The sequence below is a fragment of the Vigna unguiculata genome, chromosome 3, assembly GCF_037176805.1.
Source record: "Vigna unguiculata cultivar grain cowpea cultivar isolate G323 ecotype 2 chromosome 3, ASM3717680v1, whole genome shotgun sequence".
Classification (NCBI taxonomy): Eukaryota; Viridiplantae; Streptophyta; class Magnoliopsida; order Fabales; family Fabaceae; genus Vigna; species Vigna unguiculata.
Genome location: NC_140794.1, coordinates 62072990 through 62089135, shown reverse-complemented (window position 1 = coordinate 62089135; position 16146 = coordinate 62072990). Strand labels below are relative to the sequence as shown.

At 33.5% G+C, this 16146-nt stretch overlaps 1 protein-coding gene across 2 annotated transcripts; it reads right to left on the bottom strand.

The window, feature by feature from the left end:
* On the bottom strand, positions 1-13138 carry LOC114179137 (Ubiquitin-like superfamily protein). Of its 2 annotated transcripts, none has more exons than XM_028065364.2 (16): positions 12929-13138; positions 9170-9312; positions 8617-8734; positions 7836-7916; positions 7028-7155; positions 6873-6941; positions 6584-6745; positions 6380-6449; positions 6110-6291; positions 5792-5956; positions 5637-5708; positions 5435-5564; positions 4953-5345; positions 3152-3543; positions 2701-2775; positions 1-287 (listed from the first exon to the last, which is right to left on the bottom strand). In XM_028065364.2, exons 2-16 carry the CDS (start codon positions 9290-9292, stop codon positions 279-281), a joined length of 2169 nt encoding a protein of 722 aa, XP_027921165.2. In that variant the 5' UTR covers positions 9293-9312; positions 12929-13138; the 3' UTR covers positions 1-278. The 2 variants fall into 2 exon arrangements, with proteins under 2 accessions (XP_027921165.2, XP_027921166.2); XM_028065365.2 differs by having other exon boundaries at positions 3152-3540.
* Positions 13139-16146: the final 3008 nt, after the last annotated feature.

Below are 16146 nucleotides of genomic sequence, written 5' to 3'. Positions count from 1 at the left end.
TAATCTCAATTCTAATGTTGAATTCTATTATCAATTCCTAGCATAATAAAATCGAACTTAGGGAAGTTCAATTCCAATGCCAGTAACGTACAAGTTGTCACATAGTCCGGAGAGCAGTCTTCTTAAAATTTGTCTACAGCATGAGAGAATGAAATCACGCTTCATATAAAAAACTAGGAAAGAACTTAATACCATATTGACATCTTGAGTTTCACCCCAAATTCTGTTTCTTGTGATCGTAATCTTCCACGACTGCACAGTGAACATTATCCTCTATTTCACTCCATCTGCATTAAGAAACCATGACACTATTAAAAATGCAGTTGCAGTTGAAATTGTAACAAAAAATAATTCAAAACTTGCATTAGGATCATTTTGCAGAAATGTTATTAGATACTTAACACTCATGTTTTCATTTAACGTCCATACACTTCATTTAACGTCCATAAACTTACAGTGTGGGCAAATAAAAACATCAACCTTCATCAATCATTAATCTGTATAAACAAGAGAAAAGCTGCCGACAAGAATCCGGAGACCATAATTATTATTAGATAAAATTCACTGCAGCTTATACTTCAATATCACACTTCAAAAGTTGTAAAGACTCACCATGACAATAATGTCTTAGAATGTGGCCTAAGTTTTATGCAGCCTCACAGAATCAGGTTATAAGATGACATTTACTCTCACTTTTATGTATAATTTGACTATATTTTTAGTCAATGGTGGACCTTTAACAATTTGCAATGGTGTCTTTATTAAAGGATAAACACGATCTATTCTGATCAGATCATCTTCAATAGGCTTATTGTCAGGCTGCGCTACAAATTAACCTAGGAAAAGAATACGTAAAAGGAAAGTAAAAAGACAAAATAGAAAAGAGTAGATTTTTCATTCCCTTCAATAGTAGGAATAGTCGTACGTTTAACATTCGGGACAGGATTGCAGTAAGGGGTCTCCATGTGCCCAAAAAAGGAAGACATTTCATTAATCAAAACATATTCTTCCAACCATTTAGGTGTTTGGACCTAGCGTTTACTAGGTTCAGTAACAATATCTTCCGCCATTGGGGAGTCTTTCTCGTCAGAATTGGTAACAGTATGAGTTCGAACGGTTTGAAGTGCTTGAGGATAGGGGAGGTGTATTTGCCCATTAACATTTTGCCTTCTATTCTATAGTGGTAGTGTAAAATTGATGAAGTTTGGTCAAGAGTTGCGGAACCAATGAGGAGATGGAGGTGAAGATGGGTTTCAAAAATTTCCTGGAGAGTGCATCCAGCACAAGATTTGTTTTTCCAAGTTTATAGAAAAACTGAAACTGAAATCCCTGTACTTTAGAAGTTTAATTCTGACATTGAGTTTGAACTGAATGGTTGGAGTAGTTGGCAATGGTGTGGAAAATAGTTGGAGTAGTTGACGACAGACAGCTGTCTTGAGCTTCCATGTGGGGGACTGCATGGCTAACAAAATATCATGAATGCTTTTAAGGGGGTCATCGTTCTCCTTGGTGGATGGACGGAAGCAACAAAGTTGTTAAGCAGCACTACAAATTAACCTACGAAAGGAATAGGCATATGAAAAGTAAAGAAGACAAAAAATAGTAAAGGGTAGATATTTCATTTCCTTCAAACTTGTACACTCGTATATATAGGGTTTGGGGGGGTAGGATTGGAATAATGACCCGCTCTAGGCCAGTATCTAATTAATTAAAAACACAGTCTTTGAATAATTTAGGTACTTGGGACTTGCAGTTACTGGGCTCAGTAACACTTATTCTAGATCATCTTATCAGGTTGGGCCTGAAAAGACGGTCAAAAACTTTTTCCTTTCGTCCCCTAAAAACAGTACTGGGGATATGATCCAACAGGATCCCACATGGACTGAGGATGGCAGACACATAGTCATGGAGCAGAGCTTGCCTGGGACATCCTTAGAAAGAGAATCAGATATCAGGTTTGCACTCACACTCCCTATTATACAACCTCTCATACTGAAGCTTTCACCCACTTAAGGGTTGGGATGCCTTTGTATTTTGTAACCATTCACCCCCTCTGCCACTCTCTAGGAAGCAAGAAGAATGGAACTACCGCTATGAAAGATATCAAATCCAATAAGCTTAATCATTGTGGTTTAGAAAATCTCTTGTACAAATGCACCCTGTATGCATTTAATCACGTTCATTTTCATAACGCAATACAAATACATTGAATGTTCGGATAACTAGACAATTTCATAGGCATAATTATAAATTAATATATCTATAAGTAATGGGTAGGAGAGGAAGTAAGAGTGATATTTAGTAAGAAAAAGGTGGCAGTAGAATCACACCCAGGATGATACAAGTATGTGAAAAGAAAACCAATAAAAATCTTTATTAGAAGAGTTCATCAAATGACATGAAAGCCAAATAATTAGAGGCAGTGACAGATCAGTAACGACTCTTCAATTGAAACCATTAGAAAGTATATATAATTAAATGGCCTCTTTAAAGAATTGTTTACAACAGAAACAATCCGGCATCCTTAGACTCATGTACCTGACCCAATGAATAGGCTTTCGGTAGTGTTATTGTCATTTATTAACAGTTATAATTCTAGGCACATGCAGTCCATCCTAGAACTGGGATGCTAATCCAAACTGAGGTTTTAAATAAATAGTGCACAAGAACAGTTTACAAACTCAAAAGTAGAAGAGAGACCTTTTGACGTTTTGGATTTGGGGGGCTTGAGTCAGAATCACCCGGTCTGCGTGATGTCCCGACATCAGTTTCAACCTGCATGCACATAGGCTGATCAGTTTCTTTTGTCTTTTTTCATAGAAGACGTAGTTACAATACTCAATTTTCACTAGACATAATCTGGTTGAACAAGGAAAAAAAACATTAGGAATAGTCTCCTGCATAATCTCGCCTAATAATTTTGCTATATTATATCTGTTCAGCAACCTTGGAGAAAGTGACACCCAGAGGGATTGGAGTAAGGATAAAAAATTTTGAATCTTTAAAATATGATATTCCCTACGTGTGTCAAAAGTCAAGAAGCACTCACAATGTGCGAGAGAAGTTTTGGTAGTTGATGTTGACCAAATAGCAAATGTAATCAAGCAAATAAAAAATAGAATAAGGAACGCAAACAATGAAGTCTGCACACCTGGGTTGAAGAAGTTTGAGCCATATGATCTTCTGAAGGATTTCCCTCCAACCCTACTTGTTGAGATATGACTGGCATGATTTCACGGAGCATATTTGACAAAAATATTCCTTCTTCACTGGCATTAGGTTGTGCTTCGGGTACTTGGGCAGCCCCCCTTGATGTTGCAGCATGATCTGAGTCAGAACCTGCAGTTACTCCTTGTACACTTGAATCTTCCACATGAATTTCTCCACCAGGAAAGAGTGACCTTAATAACTGAAGTACACTGCTTGGTATTTGCCGCTCAGGTTCTTGGTTGTTTTGGGGTCCACTGGCAGCCAGAATATTGATATTTACAACACGAGAATTAGATGGCTCCGGTCTTGTGCTTGGAGTTGATAAGGATCCTACTACAACAAAGTTCAATGGCAAATTAACTAAAATCAAATTTATCTCTCATATCCTTACACTATATATCAGATAATTTTATAACCGGCAAAATAAGTAAACCATGAGCTATATGAACAAGGTATTGACTGACTCCTCACAAACTCTGGTGAATTTGTATGAGCAACCAATTGAATGATTACAAAGTTGGGCTACAAATGAAACCTATAAGTGCTCCATTTTTGTGCATGCAGTTACAAAAAAAAAAACGGACGGGGGAGGGTCGTTGGGGGAGGGTCGTTGGGGCGCTCTGGATAGAAGAATATAAATATGTGCATTTTATAGAAATGATATACTTAAGAAGGTTTGTAGAAGTAAAAGAAGGAAGTAGCAATATATCTTCCTCGCCAAAATGAATCAAACATTGAATTCAACAATAAAAAGCTTAAAAAGCATGATTAATCAATCATTCAATCATAAGAATAATCTGGAAGATATCTTTAGTTCATAGCTATCAAGAAGAATGCAGGATAGGGTAAATTTAGACAATTAACTAGTTGAACACATTAAATTACTGAAAAATATCACTTAAGTCATCTATCTTAGGGAAACGAAAGGAACATTGTCATCAGGTGTTTAGGAAAGAATAAACTAGCACTTGAAATGCCTTCTACCTTATGATATTATATCATAGTGCCGATGAGGATATTAAAGTCTTTAAACTTGACAGAAAATATAAAGTAGTCTAGTTTTGCTTATTACTATTTCACTTATATTATTTCTTTCCAACTTATTTTGTTAAGAACTATAGAAACTCTAGGTAAGAGAGAAACATCGAGCTGAAATTGTATGTTACAGCAGGGGTGCTTTATAAATAGACAAAAAGGAATCATTATAATGAATAGAAAAGATTTGATATCCTCTAATAATGGGAATAAATAAAAAAAAAAAGGTTCCTAATAATACATATATAATCTAGATACACTTGTTTAGAATCAACCCCTATTTCTATAATTACAACTATATTCCTGATTATATAGTATCAATTTCTTGTTTTTTTTAATTATAACACTTTCCCTCAAGTTGAGCATATAGGTAGTATGTGCCCAGCTTGCTACAAATGTAATCAATCTTTGGTTCTCCTAGAGACTTGATGAAAATGTTAGTCCACTTTTCATTAGAGTTGATAATGTTGCAGTGATGTCTCCAAAATCCAGTTTTCTCTTATGAAATGACAATCCAAAGTCAAGAATAAGGGATGGGAGGGGTTCGGTAGTAACACTGTCGAGCATTACATCTTCAATCAAAATAAATAAGCATTGATTATTTTAACAAACTATAGAAAAGTAGTTTTGGATCACATACTCTGCAATCATCTTGTAACATGAAGCAATCAGTGGTTTCAGATATTGAAAGACAATTGTTAAATTACCATTCCTTGTAGAATCATCTGTGGTTTGCCTTTCCAACATGGAATCAGTAGTTGATGGTACTGCAGCATGATGCTGATTTGAATGTTGAGATCTCTGTTCACTATTTACATGTCCAGAAGACACATGTTGAAATCTCCCAAGAATTGGATAGTAAAGCCCTAGAGAATTACCAGATGATTCTGAAGGGGGACGGACCACAGGACCCGGTACTGCTGCTGCAACCATGGTTCTAATAGGCACTAACCTTACTCCTGGTTCCCCAGGAAAAGAAGCATCTGGACGCCTAGAGGTTGCCTGATTAACAGGATTTTCACCTGGATTTCTTTGTACTGAGGCAGGTTGTGTATCATTGCGTTCTTCTTGATTGGTATTGGATGATGTTGATGAGGTACCTAATAATAGAAATGAAGTTACATATAAGTTCGATACATAATGCAAAGCAACAGGAACCAGTAAACTAAAAAATATATATATACTGTACCTCGTCGTATCTGTATATCTATACGCCTAGGGAAAAAGCTTGAACCAAGTCCACTACCTAAACTTGAGCTAGACTGTGCAGCTCCCACAGGAACAGCGCCAAAGCTTGTTCCAGGTTGAAAAGGAAGGGGCTGGAACCATGCAGGTCAATAAGCAAAAGCAGTATAGTCATCACGACAAGAATGATAGAAAGACAAAAGTACCTGAACCATGATATGGTTAGGACCATTTGGGGATATAAAAACTGCAGGCCCACCATTAACTACAGCTTCAGACTGCAGAGAAAGTTAATTAGTACTTAGAAGCACAAACCTAAAAATTAACTAATAAGATACCAACAATGGGAAACCATGCCTACCGATGTTTGACCCAAACGCAGTGTCATGGTTGTGCGACCAAGTTCAAGTAAAAATGCACCAAGGTTATAAAACAAAACTCCAGTTCTCAAGGCCCTAGACTGAATGCTTGACCGCAACAGTGGATCGGTTACATCTGCTTGATTCTCCAGCTGCCTTGATAGTTGCTGTGGAAGTAGTATATAATGAACATGGCAATTTTATATGTTTAGCAGAATAAAGAAAATAATTATATAACACCACATGCCTACTTGTTAACAGTGAGGAAGAAAATAACGGCAAACATAGAAGAAAAATTAAGAGGATATTTTAAAACTCACAAGTAAGCATTCGCCAGCTTGTTCAACAATCATTCGTCTGGTAGAAAGCAGAACTTCTGCCAACAATGTGGGAGATGAAAACCCTTCTAAAGCTGAACCTGACCCTGAACGTGAAGAAACAGGTCTAGTTTCTACGTTCCTTTGAGCCTCAGCTGCTTGGGCAATATTCCCCCCTTCTCTCACTGCCAGTAAAATGTGTCATTCTCAAAAAACAATAATGCAGCAGAAGGCAGTGAAGGATAACTATTAGATTCAACATGGCATGCTTACCAATTGCATCAAATTCATTGCTTATGTGACTTAAATATTGGGACAAAGTTGTCAAAGAATCAGGAATGACCTACAAAGCCATATTTAAGAAATAAATTGTTTGATTTATTGTCAGCAAGAGAGGAAAAGACTCAAAATGTCAAATATAAAAGAATAAAAGAATATGTACACCTGAAAGAAATTAAATAAAGATTTAGCACATACAGGAGGCTGCAGAGACCCTAGAGATACTGCCGCTGGAGCTCCAAAGGCATTACGTGATCTATCAGACAAAATCCGAAAACCTGATTGTTCGGGTTGAGGATGAGATGAATCAAATATCCCACTAGAGCCTGAAATTCTCCCAGCGCCTTGGGAATCATGCTCCTTCATTCAATCCAATATGCCCAGATGTCATGGAAAAGGTTTTCAGATGAATAAAAAAGACATGCAAATACCATTTTTTATTGGTCACACATCATAAGTTCATTAATATACGGAAAGCTGAATTTACCCTGACATCAATCCCTTCACCACTCGCAAAATTTTGAAGTCCAATGGATCCTAGAACAGCAGAAACGATCTGCACAGAAATGAGATCAAAATTAAATTTCCAATTAAAAAAGAAAACCCTCAATGTGCCCCCTATTGTTCAAATTTTAATTATACCCTATTGATTTCAGGTGCAACTCCATCACCCTGAAAAGGCACATTGAAAGTCTCAATAAAAACACCAGGGGCTACTTGACTACTGTGACTGAGGCTTGCCAGGCTTGAGCTTGAATTCGGTTCAGTCACTACAAAATGTAGGTAAGCATGGAGGTCAGTATATCTTATCTCCTTTTATTAAAGGTGAGAATGAAGGTAACCCACAAGACAAGATCAACTAGAAAATTCCTCACCCAGTTCCCCACCCCTTCAAGAAACAACCCTTCAAGAAAAAAAAAACAACAGTGACAATTTTGCCAGTGCCCAAATGGAAAATTATCAAACAAGATGACCACTTCTTGAATTTCTTCTTACACAAATAAGGCATGCTCTTAGGAAATATTTTCCAACACAATCAGGTAAAAAATTTTGTGAAACTAAACTAATTACCTAGTTTGGTTCTGGAAGGTGCACCAGATAAATGGCACTATTACGGTGTGCTTTGATCATCTTACCTGATTCTTCAGGCAAAAAGAAATTAAAAAGTCGAAAACATACTTTGTCTACTGGTTGAATTATAATTCATGTTTTCCCCCAGACATGCTTTTTTTTAGGAATAAAATGGAAACAAACAAAGAAGTTTCAAGCTAACAATATCTTCATTGCAAGAAAGACCACCTAAATTTTATTTCACCAATTTTCTAGTTAAAAGAGAAGATTTGCTACAAGAAATAAGAAACCTTCACTATAAATCCTACTAAACTAAAGCACATAATTTTCAAATCAATTACAACAGCAAATGATAATACTGTACATAATCACATCAAACCTGAATGATTGGGCAGACTTCCTGGTGGTGGTAGGTCAGGTTGCCTCGCAACCAGATGTAAGGTGTGACCATCTTCAACATCTACTCGTGTTAAGGAGGAAACCCATTTTGAAGATATGAAAAAATAGCCATGCAGTTACAGCATCAAAACTTCTTTGACATGACAACATGGCTTTTGTGTCTAATCAAATCATCCACAAGAGTGCTTCTTTGATTTTGTTAATAACATTAATTACAGAGATAATATTAATATATTTGGCAAACAATAAACAAATTATAACATGGGTGGATGGGCCTATATTTCAACTTCAGACTTTTCTGTACAAGTTCAAGTAATTGGCAATAAAGCCAAAAGTCACCGCTCGATGGAAAATTTTATTGTAATGGAAGTGTCTCCTCTTAGAAATCTGACTTTTATGTGCTTCAGCCTTTTTGCCTCAAAATCTAAACTCTAGACAAAATGATTGATCACAACACTGATTACAACACTTAAACAGTAAGGATCATATGTTTTACAAGCACACAAAATTTTATCAAAGTGGATTAAAAAATTACACAGAAGCTAAAGACACAGCCCCTTTCCAGACAAGTAAAAGGAACACAAGCTTAACACAAAATAAAGGAAACACCATATTATATCATATCATTTTGTATTTCTGAAATCCAAGTCTTCTCTCCATAACTAACAACTACTTAAGGGAAAGATAGCATCTCTTTAAATGCTACATCGGCTTCCTTTGTGAGTCCTTCAACACAGTGGAAAGACAAAGAAACAGGATACGATATGCAGACAGGAGCTGATCATCCTTCAGAACTTTTCCTTGGCAAATTAAGCGTTGCCGTTCAGATAATACTCCAGTTACAGAAGCAATCTGTTCTTTCAGGGCAGGGACTGGCATCTGACAGGGAATATTGTTGTAGGAAAAGGACAATTAGTAACAGATCTTCAAGCAAGTTGTCAGGTAATTCAAAGAGGCAGCCTAATGATCAGATATCTTAAACAGTGTTGCAATTAAAAACCAAAAATATTAGAAAAAAAAAGTGGTTTTATTGACAATTCATTCAGGAACTTTTTCAGAAGCTACTTCTTCCATGCCTTGGAGAATCTTTATAGTTTTTTTTGCCTATTTTGAAAAACCTATTTAACTATTATAATTTTTTCATAAAAGATTTTTTTCTTTTAAAAAAACAAAATAGGCACTTAATGGTTTTTATCGACTATCATGTTTCTACAGCTAGGCAGAGCACAAAGCAAGATTCACAAACAGAAATAGAAAGTCTTCACAAGAAATTCAAAAAGAGTCATGAAAGATTATACAGAGTCAAAGAAACACCTGTTTATCCACTCTGAGGGTGTACGTTTGAGAATCCAATGTTTTAATCTTTATTTCAATAGTGGTTTCTGAACTTTCAGCACTGGTATTGATTGGGATCTTTTCAGTGCTATTACTTCCCATTCTCCACGTACCACGTAATACTCCATAAAATGAAAATATAATAAAAGCCATAAAAAGGTCAGCCAATATTTCTTTCTTCTTCCAATATATGAGATTATTGAGAAAATCATGTGCAACCAATAAAACAATACAAAAAATAGAAAGAAATGTACACTGCCGTATTGGGAAAACAAAAACACAATCAATACTACAGCTGGCTCCCACAACTATAAATGGGAGTTGTGTTGTAACCTAGCCAATATGGGACTAAGAATCCTCTACCAACCCCACTAGGTTGGAAAGAGAAGACAATCCAGAGGAAAGAATAGACAAACCAGGCTATGATACATTGACGCATAAGAAAAATTAGACAAACCAATAAAAAATACAAAATGGAAAGATGTATACACTGCCTTAATTGGAAAAGAAAAAACACAATTAGCACTAAAGCTGGCTTGCTAACTGCCTGGGTATAAATCTTATCACAAGACCTCAATGATATGGAGAACCAGTCCAAAAGGTAATCAGATGAGAGGGAGAAGACTATATAAATAAATGCGAGTTGTATTGCAACCCAGAAAATGTGGGGCTGACACTACTCCACCAACCTCATTAGGCTGGGAAGAGAAGACCACCCAGAGGAAAGGTTGTACAAACCAAGATATGATACATTGACATATGAGATTGGATTTGTGTTTGTTCAGTGAGAAAACATAAAAATTTTGAAATCTAGAGAAAGAGAGTCTATATTCATTAAGTAATTAATTAGTAATCGATAACAAAGAATCTTCATAACTATAACAAATTAAGATCAGAACTACTGGAAAGTGCCATTAAGGACTAAACCAATTGAAGCAAACTTAAAACAGAAGCACTTCTATAAGCATAACTATTAATCATGAATAACATCACATAACAGCAGACCACAAAAATGCTATAGCTAGGATGGCATATCATCGGATAACCACTACTGGCTTTTGCATACCAACATACGTATACATTCTCAATAATGATAAAAACTACTCAAAATTCACCACACATTCATAATTAACAAAAAATAATTTCAAAGTGTCTTGACCAAAGCATGTATGGTTAATTTATTAATATCTGAGCTCATCAATTTACCCCCACCTATTTGAATAATCAGTGTCAATTTAAGACGAAGAACTAGTAAGAGACACAAATACAAGTAAATACCAACAAAGTTCATGGATATGAGGGCCATTATTGTTGTTGTTGTCGTATGTACTTACTCATTATTAGTATTAGTTTATTAATACTACTATTCAGCTTATCATAATACTGTTATCCTTTAAATAATAAATAAATAAGAGAAGTCAAATGGAACTCATGTAATAAAAGCAAACCAAAACCAAAAAGGAAAAAATTAAAAAGAAAAATACATGTGGGCCCATTGACCCAATTCCCTCAGCACTAACCCTTTTGTTTACTGTACCAGTGTAACCCGAAGACCATGTTTTCATCTCCCCCTTAAAAGATTAAATTGCCTTCTAAAGAGAGAGAAGGCAAAGATCACAGACAGAGGAGAAGGTGCAAGGGGCTGCAGCCAAAAAACAATACTGGTTTCGGGGCAAAGTTGAGTTTCAACAAATCTTCTGTGTAACGATGTTCTCAATAACAGAAGATCAAAATTCAAGTAGATAAACACTCCATTGCAGCCTATGGCGCCACAATAGCGTGCCTCCCTTCACAAATTGCCTGTGGCAGTTTGCAAAAATCTGCCACATCATGGCAGCCATTGAACAAAAAACATTGCAATGTAACACCTGCTCCAACCTGTGATTTTGGCAAAGAAACACACTCCATTGACCAGGCAAAATGTGATGGCCATTAGAGGAGCACCAGGGTGCCACACCAGCACAATTCTGCCCAGTACTTTGTGTGACTAACTACTATGCCTAAAATCCATGCTGATAGGATGAATAAGAGCCGACCCATATGGTTCAGTCCTTGCATCAACGCATCAGCACAGCAGATGAAAGATGGAAAACCCCAGTAAGCTGAACTTAAAGCACAACTTCAAACTCAAGCTGAAGAAGAGTTAAGTAGGAATACTTTATCTTCACTCTAGAGCATGGGCAGTGGAATGAAAAATACAGATCTAAAAAACAACTCATTTTGAGACGAGCTTTGTTAACTTTGCCAACGTAAATACATCCACAGCAAAAAGTACATGGTTAGTTAAAAAAAAAAATTGAATTATTCTCATAAATCATTTCCTCATTGTTCTCTTCTATCAAACAGGCAAATGCCATTGGCATTATGTAAAACGAAAGGTTATCAATTGCAAATGGTGGAATATAGCTGGAGGTCAAAATTTCTAGCATATAAACACGCTATTGCAAGTGGGCCTCCCATGGCAAAATAATGATGGCAGAGGGTAAAACATAGCATCATTATAGCATTGTCATGTGGCTATAACGATTATTTGATAACATTATAAGATCATTTTATGTAGTTATGGTGTATATTAAGACCTAAATATGTTTGAACAACTAGCTTCAAACATGTAAGATTGCATTAAGAAATGGAAGGTATTGACTACCAGAGTGTAGCAGAGCAATCATAACAGAAGCCCATTTGTATGTAATAAAGAACGGAATGGTTGTCACAATGGTAGAAGAGCTCTTGTCCCAGAAGAATGTATATTCTATTCTCAGAATATGTTGAATTCAGAAAATATAGATGACATCCATAAATAAAACTGTGCAGGAAGTCTATTGTTACACAGAACCAAGCAGCTCAAATTTCACTCTATATGATTCGGAACTCTCTGAGAGGTATTAATTCTGGCTTAGTTACACCTTTACCATTACCTATATTCACAGGATTAAGAAAAAACCTGGCATGCAACCCATCTAGATGTTTTGAAGCAATAAAAAATAAGCGATATAACAACATGCAGAACCTCAGCAATGATACCAGCCACAAAAAAGAAATGCAATCCAAAAAAAAATCACGGAAACAGGAAAAATTTATTCCACTTAAAATCTTTTAAAAAAAATATTATTCCCCTTTACGGAACAATACCTTCCTAGGTCAGACAGTTCAACTCCTTTCTTGTCAGCACACATCAATAAATTTAGGAGCCACAATATCACACACGCCAGACGAAAGACACCAGACACATTCCCATCTCACAAATAAAATGTATATCTAAAAATTGAAAAAGGAAGAAAACACCGAATTATTATCAATTATTCAGTTTGCAGATTGATTCCCTTAAGATAGGACAAAACAGGAACTACTTCATAGATATCGATTGATTCTAGAGTATAACACAACTTCACACAAGACGATATCAAAATCATTAAGCAAACAGAGACACTGTAACAAAACTTGGATCGCCCAAACAATCCTATCAGGAACAAAACAAAACAAATGCATGAGTTGTGTAAGGAGGCGTTTGGGGTATAATTGAAAACCTAGTTGTGAATCGCAAAGAATCGGACCATAAACAGTTACCAAGAATTGGACAATAAAAAGCTGTAACCCTTGGTTGGGATGGACACTGAGGGAATCGGAAACGGACAAACCAGAAAACAGTAACTGTTATCGAAACACGAAATCGGAGAAGAAAAAACAATGAGAGAGTTGATGAGCGGAAGAAGGAGAGTGAATAAAGAATGAATCTACCTGAGGGCAGAAGGTGATGAGTGAGTGGTGGAGTTGGGGAATTAGGGATTGAAGGGAGGGAGTGGGTGTTGCAGCCTTGGCGCTTTCACCGCTCTGTTTCTCACTCCACAAGGATTTTTTCACATGAATCAATGTAGAGTGCATGCGGTTGTATTCTGCAACCTGAAGCACTGGATTGTGACCAACCTTTGGTACCGACTTGTCATAAGGTAAATGAGTCGGTCGCCGCCATTTTTTATCTTCTTTTTAATTCTTTATTTTGAAGAAATGATATTATGTTTCAAATTTAATTGGTGTGAAATCTGAGGTTTCAAGATTATGTCTTGTCGAGTTTTAGGAGTTACGAAGTTAACATATAGTCTTATTTTATTAAAGTTTATACGATGATGATGCAAAATTTACCCGAAAATGTTACTTTTACCTTCCTTTCCTTAATATTTTTTTTCTGTTTCTAATAAAATTTTAAATAACATATCTATTGATTTTTCAAAACATTTAATAAATTTATATTATATAAATACAATGTTATACTTTCGTTCTATTAGTTTATATGTAAGTATAATTTAAATTTTTTATTATTTTTAATTGACAAATAAAAATGTACAATTTTTTATTAAAAAAATATAAACATCATACATTTTGTACTTTCGTCAAATCTATTTAATAAAAAAATTAGTTAAGAACGTAGGCTTAATTAAGTTGTGATTTCTTTGAAAAAAAAATTAACATTTTATAATTTTTATTAATATATATATATATATATATATATATAATTAATTGAAAAAAAACTTCTTTCTTCAAGTAACCATTTTATTTAAATCAAACTGATTTTTTTAATCTAATCACTTTTATTTTAAATTTAATTATTTTCTAAATTTAATAAAGAAAAATCATCTATTAAAAAATAAAAATCACCTATAAAATAAATAAAACTTATCTATAATTAAATTATAAAAAATATTTATGTTATAATTATAATTTTATAATATTTTGTTATTATAAAAAAGTAAACATAGCTGAGAGTACTGTTATATTTAATTTTAAATTTTAAATGAATAAGGAAAAGTTTCGATATTTTGTAAAATACATAAATATGGGAGAAATAAAATTAGACATTTTATGAATTAGAATATAGAGAGAGAGAGAGATTATTTGTGGGATTTGTTATTAGTTGATTAGACATTGATGCATTAGAGTAATTAGTAGAGTTCTTATATTAATATTGTATTAAGATGATTATGGATAATTATTGTAAGGAAAGGGTTACAATATATGTAAAACCTTTGATGGGAAAAATAGTGCCAAAACATACTATTAAGGACCTTAATGAGCTTTCAGATCTGTAAAATTTACTAACACCTCTCACAATACCATGTAAAAATAAGCAAGTCCTCCATTTTATTCCTATCCCTCACCATCTATGTTGTTTCTTTATCACAAATTTTATGCTTAACTTTGAACTCAAAGAATATTTTGGTAATTTAAAAAAAAACAATGAAAATGTATTTTAGAAATCAAGTCAAATTAATGACAATAATTTTAATTTCAGGATTCAATTATTAAATAAATAAATATATATATATATATAAATATAAAGTAACTTTATTTTATTTTATTTAAATGGTGAATAAATTAAAGTTATTAAATGTTTTTATAAGGTCGAATAGTCCATATTCTAATATCTTTGAAGATATAATGGTGTTCTCTGTTCTAACTAGTCTTGGAATCTTAAGTTTTTTTGTGTTTCAAGCTGCTCAAATGGTAATTGTATAAAAAATTATGACAATCAAAGTTAAGATAACAATGAATGTTACAATTACAACAGTCAATTGACAATAAATGTCATAATTATTTGTGTGTTTAATTTTTACTTTGTATTGACAAGTGTGTCTTGTATTCAATTAACAATGGCATATGCCCAAGATCGGACAAGTCAAAATCAAAATCAATTAAAAATTCCACACTATACACTAAGTTTAATCAATGCAGAATAAGTTTAATTCTGAAAGAAATTAACAAATTAAGAATAGTAAAAATGTTTTAAAAAAATTGCTAAGATATGAACGTTTAAAATCAAACATGAAGTATTAATTTAAATAAAATCAAAATGATATATATATATATATATATATATATATATAACCTACAAAACAAAATATATAAACCTCGAGCTTTCATAGTACTACTCTGGTGCTAGGAACATGTTTTATACAATAAATCACATTTATTTTTGAATTACATAACAAAAACATATTTTTGTTATATATAGTATATATAAAAATATTATACATATTCTCCTCGGAGGACAATTGATTCTTGCATTCTATCCTTCGAATTATTAATTTTGGAACGGTCTTTAGAATTTCTGGAATTTCTGGAATTAATTTTTGAAATAATTTTTGAAACAAAATTTTCAAAATAAAATTTCCAAGGAAATATATTTTGAAATACCTTTTGTATACTAGATTTCCATAACAAACTTTTATTATTTTCTCTCTTCTTCCGGAATATTTCAGGTTTTCGGAAATATATAAAATATTTTTCAGAGAAAATGTTGTAAAATGAGTTTTTTTTATTTGTCATTTTTTTTTTTCGGTGACAGCAAACTGTGGTGGAAGTGACACAGCAGCAATAGCAGTGGTGGTGTGGTGCAACGCTAAAGAATATTTAAGTATTTTTCTTATTTTATTTTATAGGGTGAAAACAGAAACATGATGGGTTACAGGAAGCAATTGCCTAGATATTGTAACACCTCTGGATTTAGCTTGTTCTTTCTACAGCCCAATTGATGTCCCGCATATAGAATAAATATCAATTGAGCTAAGATTATGTATTTATATATTTCACGCTATTATTTTTGGAGTCACATTAGTTAATATATTTTTGTTTAAGTTTTAAGATAATTTGTTGAATTAATTATTTGTTTATGTTTGATTTTTGAAGAGTGACATAATAACAAACTTTTGCTTATAGAGAGAGTCGAAAATTTTGAAAGTTTAAGGTAAATTTAAGAATGAATTTTTTATTTATTAATAAAATAATTGATGTTAAAACGTCTTATTATTTTTTCTAAATTTTTTTTTATGTAAAATTCTTTTTTTAATTGTCATCATTAATTTAATTTAATATTTTTTAATAAATAATGAGACAATTCATTTAATATTTGTTGAGATATTATTAATTTTAAATAATTTTTTAATATTTTTAGTTTTTAAAAT

What these genes read in the sequence shown, in the direction of transcription:
- LOC114179137 (XM_028065364.2), bottom strand. Translation starts at nt 9,292, where the DNA reads ATGGGAAGTAATAGCACTGAAAAGATCCCAATCAATACCAGTGCTGAA. An exon ending in TTGCACCTGAAATCAATAGG is followed by an intron (nt 6,942 to 7,027) that starts GTATAATTAAAA and finishes ATTTCTGTGCAG; the next exon opens with ATCGTTTCTGCTGTTCTAGG. An exon ending in AGATATACAGATACGACGAG is followed by an intron (nt 5,346 to 5,434) that starts GTACAGTATATA and finishes TTCTATTATTAG; the next exon opens with GTACCTCATCAACATCATCC.